Source organism: Egretta garzetta, unplaced genomic scaffold (assembly GCF_000687185.1).
Source record: "Egretta garzetta isolate BGI_Z169 unplaced genomic scaffold, ASM68718v1 scaffold179, whole genome shotgun sequence".
In the NCBI taxonomy this organism is placed as follows: domain Eukaryota; kingdom Metazoa; phylum Chordata; class Aves; order Pelecaniformes; family Ardeidae; genus Egretta; species Egretta garzetta.
Window position 1 is genome coordinate 2051278 of NW_009270001.1, and position 8235 is coordinate 2059512.

Below are 8235 nucleotides of genomic sequence, written 5' to 3' on the forward strand. Positions count from 1 at the left end.
AAATCCCCCCAGGGCTGGGGACTCGACCCCTTCCCTGGGCAGCCCCTTCCAGCCCCTGACAGCCCCAAGGGGAAGGAATTGTTCCCCATGCCCAACCTCACCCTGCCCTGGCACAACTTGAGGCCATTGCCCCTCGTCCCATCGCCCCTTCCCTGGGAGCAGAGCCCGACCCCCCCGGCTCCCCCCTCCTCTCAGGCAGTTGTAGGCAGCGATGAGGGCTCCCCTCAGCCTCCTCTGCTCCAGGCTGAAGACCCCTATCAGCCTTGGGCTCCAGACCTCTGCCCAGCAATGACCTTACATGCGATGGGTCGAAGGTGACCTAATTCACTTTTCAACTGTGTCTCCTTTTCACTTAAAAAATTTCAATTGGAATCGAAAATGAAACCACTTGACTTTATTTTTCAGGCTCTTTATGGAAATCCTTAATGAATGTTCAGATGTGGATGAGATCAAATTCCAAGAAGATGGCTCCTGGTGCCCCATGAGGCCAAAGAAAGAAGCTGTGAAAGTCTCAAGTCCACAGTGCACCAAAATAGAAAGTATGTATGTCTGCGTACTGGCTGCAAACCAAAAAAAGTCTTGGAGACTTAGTTGTGGCTTGGATAATGTGTAGGCATGTTGATGTTTGTTTTGTGGAGGGCTTGATACTTTTCACCCTCTTGTCATTTAAACTAAAAAGAAAGGGTTGTATCTGTAAAAGTGTGCATTTCTGGGCTTTGTCTTTGCTTTTTCTTGTAGCATTTAAGAAAACGAAAGGTTGCTCTTGTTTTAGGTTCTTAAACTGATAAATGAAGATTAAAGCTTGTGCTTTAATCTTCTCAACATATGACACAGAATACTGATAAAACAGTTCCTGGGCCATACTGTTCTCTTTAGTGGCCAGGAAGATGAGCTAAACCAGGATCTGAGTTCCTGGTTCTGTTGCAAATAGGAACTGCTGATGTCGCCAGCCTTTAAACAATGGTGGTATTTTATGTTCTTGTTTAGGTTCCAGTGTTGTTAGCAAACCATGTTCCGTGACGGTGGCCAGTGAGGTAAACAAGAAGAAAGTTGACGTTATTGACTTGACAATAGAAAGCTCTTCTGATGAAGAAGAGGAGCCGCCTGCCAAAAGGAAGTGCATATTTATGTCTGAAACACAAGGAAGCCCAACCAAAGGGTTTGTCAATTTTAAAGTTAGTTGTTATTCTGTAATGTCTCAGATAAACTGACGTGTAGACCAATGGACTTGTAATCTCTCTTCGGGATCCAGCTCCACGCTTCCAGAGGAGAATTTCCTAGGCCTCTCCTTGCAGAAGGTTGTACTGATACCTTTGTACAGGCAAAACACTATTAAATAGTTTTACATCTCACAAAAGACTTGCGCTGACTGTTGCTGTGTCTGCAGGGATATTTCTCCATAGAAAAGGTTAAGCTAACGGACAGGACCCTCCTGAGAAAGCAGATTATGCCAAGTGGAGGAGCTTTATGCGTCCTTGCTAAGTTAGTGTCATCTTGAGGGCTTTTCTCTCGCTGTCTGTTACACCCTTTATCTGCTCTGGTGCCCAGGAAACTAGGCTGCGTTGCGTGTTTCATCCATCCCATCAGTCGTGGCAGGGAGGCGCTTTGTTCTGAGTCAAGACAAGCTTTTCCTCCATCTCTCTGTTAAACACCGGAATGTCTTGGGCGCTGTTGTTGGCCATGGCTGTCGGTCAGTCCTGCACCTCGGTTAGCACAACCAACGACTTCCCCAGTCCTCTGTCAACTGCTCCATCTTTGTAGTCGTGCCTGACTTCAGCGGCAGGCTTTACCAGCTTCTTCACTGTTGTGCCGCCTTCTGTCTGTCCCAGCCTGTGCAACTCTGCTGCAGTTACTGTTCGTGGCTTCCATGAAGTTCTTGCTCTTGGCCCGTAGGGCACAGGGAGAGGGGCCCTGGTTTAGGCTCACCAGCAGTCACTGCTCCACCAGGCGATTCCGAGTGTCAGCTTTTAGTAATGGCTTATTAGTTAGCATTGCTGCATGCATGAGGTGTGCGTCTGTGTCTCTCAGCGTAGTGGCTTATGTCTTGTACCGAAATCGTAAGTAATAAAGCCAACCCCCTTCTGTTTTGCCAGCTCTTGAAGTAACGAGCAGGTGTACTGTGTCTGTAGTCCGCAGGAACGCGTGGTCTTTGGTGAGCGAATAGTTGGTCGTCTTCAACCACTTTGAGCAGCGATACTGAAATGCTGTCGCTTTCTCTGGGGACTGTGGAGGAGTCCTTCTGCGAGAGGCTCTGTTTCTTATTTTTGTGAGGAAAAAAAATAGCTACAAATACATCTCTTAATGAAGTTTCAGAAGGCACCAAGACTTCCTTCCGTGCTCCTGTGTTTGTCTGAGATGGCGAACTGCAACCATAATTGTAGAAGGACTGAGTTTTCTTGTCTCTCCTTGACCAATGTGTTTTCCTTTCTGTTTGGGTATGGAAATGGCATGTTTTCATTCTTCAAGTCAAAGCCAGGCTTTTGGGGAATAGCTCATCTCCTGTAAAAAAAAAAAAAAAAAAAAAAAAAAAGTTGCCCGAATGCTAGTTTTGGCAAAACTGTGGGGTGTCTTCCAATAGGCAGAAGCAACATAGGCTGAAGTATAAGAGGTGCTTGAGAAGGGAGGGGCTGAAATCCACGCGTCTGAAATGAATAGTAGTATAAATGCACCAGTGCAGCAGTCTGGGGAGGAAGACCTGAGTGGATAACGCTCACGGCTGGTGGGAGCGATGCGGAGCAGCTGGGAGCGGGGCTCTGGGGTGTTTCCACCTGATTTGGAGTTCATGAAATATTTTATGCCTGTGGTTGGTGCCCGAACGCCTGTGGTGCCGGCTTTTAACAGTGCCGTGAAGTGATGGGGCAGAAGGTGGGGATGCAGAAGGGTTTTAACTGGTGGCATGCTCCTGGAGAGCTGACCTTAGCTTGGGCTCGGCCTTGGGCTCGATATTTAACTCCCATGCGTGTAACCTGTGCTCCAGGGGCCAAATGGTGGTCAGTCGCGCCCTTGGCGTGTCAGGTTAGCGCCGAGGAACAGTATTTATGTGGAGACGCTGAACCCGTGCTCTCCTCCTGGCTCTGGCTACCGACACATCCCTCCCCGGGCGCTCCCCAGATACAGGTGTCCAGTTCTGTCTCCAAAGGGTAGCAGCGTACTTTGTTTTAATGTCGACTTGCTCTTATGTCACAGCTGCTGTTGAGAGCCAAGATACGGTCATGTTATTATGAAGACTGTTATGAAAGAGGAAATTAGAGTGGAATACTGTGTAGTGAGTAGCCACGCTGTAGTTGTGTTGTAACATGGTGACCTTGTGAATGAGAGTGCACAGCGGCGCGTAATTGCTCTTCCCTAACTAACGGCCGGGCTGTTTGTAATTTCCCATGCTGTTTAAAACAGGGTTCTCATGTATCAGCCATCTACTGTCAGAGTGCCCAGTGTGACAACGGTCGATGCTGCTGCTATTCCTCCTTCATTAACAGACTACCCAGTACCATTCCATCACCCACCAATATCCAGTATGTCATCAGACTTGCCAGGTAGGTGGTGGCTATTTTTAATGGGTCTTCTGACAGCCTTTTTAATTTTGCGGGGTGGGTAAAAATTGCAGAATTGATCAACTTTTTTTTTTTTTTTTTTTTTTAATGGAACGAGACTATATGCAGTATTGCACTGATGCGATGTCTAGACCAGTCCAGTCCAGGCTGTCTTTCCAATTTCAGACTGCACTTTGCAACAGCGATGTGAAAAAACCAACCAACCAAAATAAAAAAAAAACCAAAACAAACCCAAAAAAACCCCCAAACAGTTGCTTCTGGGGTACCAATTGGCACTTTGGAATGGCAGCCAGAAACGCTTCTCGCTATATTCAGTTAGACTTTGTGTAAACGTCTGGTTGTTAGGTGTTGTGGATGCGAGGGAGAGTAGCTGCTTGTTGAAGTGATAGGCGTGTGGTGGCACTGACTCGTCCCAGCCCTAGGTGGTAGAGATGCTCTGCTAGCTGATTCGAGTGGTGCTCTGTCTAGACTGTATGAAAAAGGTTAAGGTGAGCTACGATATGTAAGCTGACCTCTATTGACTTTCTTTACCTAGACATTCCCTAAATGCCTATGATGTATTCTTCAACACTGCTGCTAAATATCAGACAAAAGGTGGGGATACTGATTGTTTTCTACCCTGGCTCCTTGAAAAGAACACTGTATATAGGGACTCTGGGGGTTTCTCTTTGCCGGCTGTAACGAACCCAGAGCCCGGGAAATGGTGACTTGTGGTCACAGGTGTCACACTGGCCTCCTGTACTTCCCTCTCCCCCCTCCATTGCCTGTCTCCATTTCTCCCCTGCAACGTCTCTGGGTTTTTTCCTCTTCTTTCAGCACCAGTTTGGCAATGGGATGGATATCATTCCCCTTGTTTCTCTCTCCATTTTGGTTCCCTTACTGCTCCCTCCCTCCACTTCTCCCTTGTTAAGAAAGCGGTTGCCTTCCCAAATTGGATAGGAGCGTGAGCTGAGAGAATGGAAGTCTAGAACTGCTGTCCTCCTCTATCGACTGAAGTTCTAGAGAACATGCAAGAACAAAAGGAGCTGTCAGTGCTGTAAAAGCAGCTGAGCTTAAATCTCCTTCACAATTTTTCTCTTTAACGGAGAAGAGGAGGAGAGATGTCACTGGCCAGAACAGATCTGGAGGCGAGGGAAGAGGGAGGGAGTAAGTTTACCATTTCTTTCTGTTGACATAGCAAACACAAGGCCAATATTTAGAGAAAAAAAAAAAAAAAAAAAACAAACCAAAAAGGCTGTAATTTCTCATTGGTTTCCTAATTTTAAACATCTTGCCCTAAATGCTTACACGCTAATGGTGTATAAGACGGACGCTAGTTGTCGCTGCTCTTAGAGGATATACGTTGAACTACTTGTAGTTTCCTCTTCTTCGTTCCTTTTATTTGTCTAGACACAAAACGGGGATGATATTAGAAATGTTTCCTTATTGGCTGCCCGTGGGTGGAGGAAGAGACCTGCTGCTTGTTTTTGGACTTGTGCATGTTGTGACTTTACTTCATTCCAGCATCTTTAATGTGATGACACTCTTCATGTCCCAGTGTGGCCGAGTCAGGTACAATATGCAGTGAAACTTGCATTATGAACCAACAGCTCCAAATGGCAACCTCCATCTAAGCAACCACATTGAACCACCCTGCGATTGCCAGTGAATAATACATCATTATGTCATTCTCATCCTTAAAAAGAGCCACTTGTACGAGATAACTCGTTTTGCTGCTGCCTGAAGTAGTCGTTGAGAGTGGTGTCACAGTGGTATATTCCATTTAGAAACTGTGTAACGATTGCAAAATCTGTTCTATGACCACAAAAAAGTTCCTTAAATTTGTCGTGTATGAATAAAAAAAAAAAAAAAAACCCAACCAAAAAAAAAAAAACCAGTCATCAATTTATTATCCTTCTCTTCTTTCTAGGTCTGGATTTTCTTTCACTAATCCCAGTTGATTCACAGGTATGTTTCTGAACTGCTACGGGGTTAATTTCCAAGTCTGGTTTTTGTGACGCGCTGCTCTAGTTAACTATCGGGATGCTGTTGTCATCCGTACCACGTCGGCAGTCCGCTTGCTTAGGCCTAACCACAGACCAGGAAAATCCATTTTCCCAACGAGAGGTGGTGATGAAGATGCACTAAGGGAGGATTCAGTTCAGCCTGACTGTGATAAATCCAGGCATGGAAACGCGCTCTTTATCGATAAGTTTGCTGTCCTAAAGCGGATACTTGCACGGCACAAACTTGAATATGCCCACCGTGTCTGTAGGCCAGGTTAAGCTCTGCTGATATTGCAGGTTCTGTGGGTTTTGATATTGGTAGGAGATTAAGTTTTAAAGCAAATACCCTCATTAACGTGATGGGCGTGTGACTGAACGCTTTCGTAATAAATCCCTCCATGTCACAGTTCAACCCCATCGGCTTTGGATTGTACGGGAATTTTGTAGGGCGGAAGTAGCTGGGCAGTGTTTTTCCTTCCCTGGAAACTTAAACTTTACAGAGTTAGGGAGAGCGATTCTTCCTGTCACCAGATTCTTACACAGCCAGCCTACAGCCCTGAAGTGCCAGGGCATGTTGGCTCCCTAAGACGAGAGGATCTGAAGCAGACCCTCTGTTCCATCTCTCTGTCGCTAGAAGACAACACGAACAGGACTCTGCTGCAGAGTTGACTTTCTGGTGCCTTAAAAACAAAGGATGAACTTCCTCCTTTTCTTTCCGCTTACTGCATCTTGCAATACTCTGTGCCTGCCCTTGAGATCTGAACTGCCAAAAGTGGGAGTAGCGGAAGTTTGTTCATGTGGGAGACTGGAAGCAGGTGTGCTGCTGTGAAGTGTCCACTTTGGACAGTTCAAACAGTTCAGGCTCAGTTCCAAACGTGTGCCCGAGATCGGAATCCACGGGGTAAGAGAAAGTGAGATGTGTTGAACAACGCCTGCGTGCGCGCCTGCGGGGGGGGTGTCTTACAGCAGCGTCCTCTCCTGACACCTGGCAACCCCGTGCCGAGTGCTTAAAGTGTTAAGCTCTGCTTTGAGAAAGCTTGCCTTCCACTTCAGGAAATTGAAATCAACTCAGTAATTTTTCTTAATCAGGCTTGATCGGGGCTCGTTTGTCACGGCTGATGTGTTTAGAGACCCGCATGTATCACTGCAGGCATATACTGTGGAAATGCTGTTGGGTACGGCTGCTGCCACCTGAGGGGATGAAATTATTCTCACCTCCATCGAAGCAGCATAAAGCATTCTGCTGCCTTTCATGAGGAAAGGAGCCCGAAATACGCAGTTGTGCCCTGTAGCTGTGGGCAGCCAACGTTCTCCAAACGCTAAGGGCAGGTTTTGTCATCATCAGTGTTCCTTAATGTGCTAGAAAACGCTCAAGCTAACCAGTTAGTAAGAAAAAATAAAATAAAATGGGGAGGATGAGGGAGAAGGGCTCGTGGCTGCCATCTCTGCTTGCTTACTTGCTGGTTTGCAGAACTCCGGTTGTTGCTGTGCATGTTAACGAGGTTCCGCTGGTAACGTGTTTTGTGCTTGTTGTAGGGAAGATGTATCTTCAGAGCATACATTTCCCTCGTGCAGTTAGTCTCTTCATTCTTCATTGTTTGTTTCAAGCAGTACTGTCCTCCTATGTTTTTGGATAGTCTCACCTCAACCTTAACAAGCAGCACGCCTGGCAGCATCATCACCTCCACCAGTCACCACGAGAGCAGCACGCACGTTAGCTCCTCCAGCAGGAGCGAGACGGGAGTCATCACCAGCAGCGGCGGCGGCGGCGGCAGCGCTCCCGACATCATCTCGCTGGACTGAAACACGGGGCGGCACGGGACTCCAGGGGAGAGCGCACGGAGCTGCTGCTTCTGTCTCCGGAACTTGAGCATCTCAGAGGTCATTCTGATATTTATTGAAAGGATTCGCCTTCTGGAAAATGGAGTCAGTTCATCTACGCTAGGAACAGAAGTGATAGATAAAATTTTTTTTTTTTTTTTTTGGCTGTGGTTGTTGTTGTTTCCTTACTCGTTAAATAGCTGGTATAGAAAAGGCCCCTTCAGAACATGCTGTTACGCTTTCGGCTTGTTCTGGGGAAACTGACTTTTTGTTGCTGGGTGGATTCCACAAACGGTTTTTAATTTTAATGCATTAACCACTCTAGAACACCACCAACCTGGACAAAGGTGCAGAAGTGTATGCATTGGTGAATTTTTAATATTTTCACTGGGGCCTGTAATAAACGTCATTTCAGACAATGGAGCTTTGTGAAATAGCCACGGCTCGTGTTGTACATCTCTTGTTCCCCACCTCCCCCTTACCTGGGGATGTAGGGCAAGCCTCTGGAAATTGGGATTTTTTTGTTGTTGTTGTTTTTTCCCCCCCCCCCCCCTCCTGATTTCATGTTTTTCACAAACGCAACAAAATCCGAAGCTGTGACTTCTTCCTCTGGGTGTCCGTTGGGCTGGGGAGGGGATGAACTATCTATGCAAACCCTGCACCACGCAATGTCAGAATGGGGACGCCTCCCCCCTGCCAAAATCCCCAAACTATGCACAGTCAAGCTGTACCTGAATGTCTGGTTTCATAACTTCAAGAGGTGATCAAGACCAGGTTGGCCGGGGCTGTGAGCAACCTGATGTGGTTCAAGGTGTCCCTGCTCCTGCAGGGGGGTTGGGCTGGGTGACCTCTAGGGGTCCCTTCCCACCCAAAACATT

At 47.0% G+C, this 8235-nt stretch overlaps 1 protein-coding gene across 6 annotated transcripts in view; it reads left to right on the forward strand.

Annotated features, from left to right (window-relative positions):
• Positions 1–7671, forward strand: part of PIAS2 (protein inhibitor of activated STAT 2) — a 28120-nt gene extending 20449 nt beyond the window's left edge. Inside the window, exons 10-14 of one of the 6 annotated variants that reach the window (XR_004843163.1) lie at positions 406–539; positions 988–1159; positions 3394–3533; positions 4087–5498; positions 7148–7208. Coding sequence is in view for 3 of the 6 variants with exons in the window: in XM_009647694.2 (XP_009645989.1) it covers positions 406–539; positions 988–1159; positions 3394–3533; positions 5461–5498; positions 7148–7339 (676 nt within the window). In the remaining 3 variants the exon portion in view is untranslated. Of the gene's footprint in view, positions 1–405; positions 540–987; positions 1160–3393; positions 5499–7147 lie in introns of those variants that run through there. The other 5 variants (XR_004843162.1, XR_004843161.1, XM_009647694.2 and 2 more) reach the window with 5 other exon arrangements.
• The last annotated feature ends 564 nt before the right edge of the window (positions 7672–8235 follow it).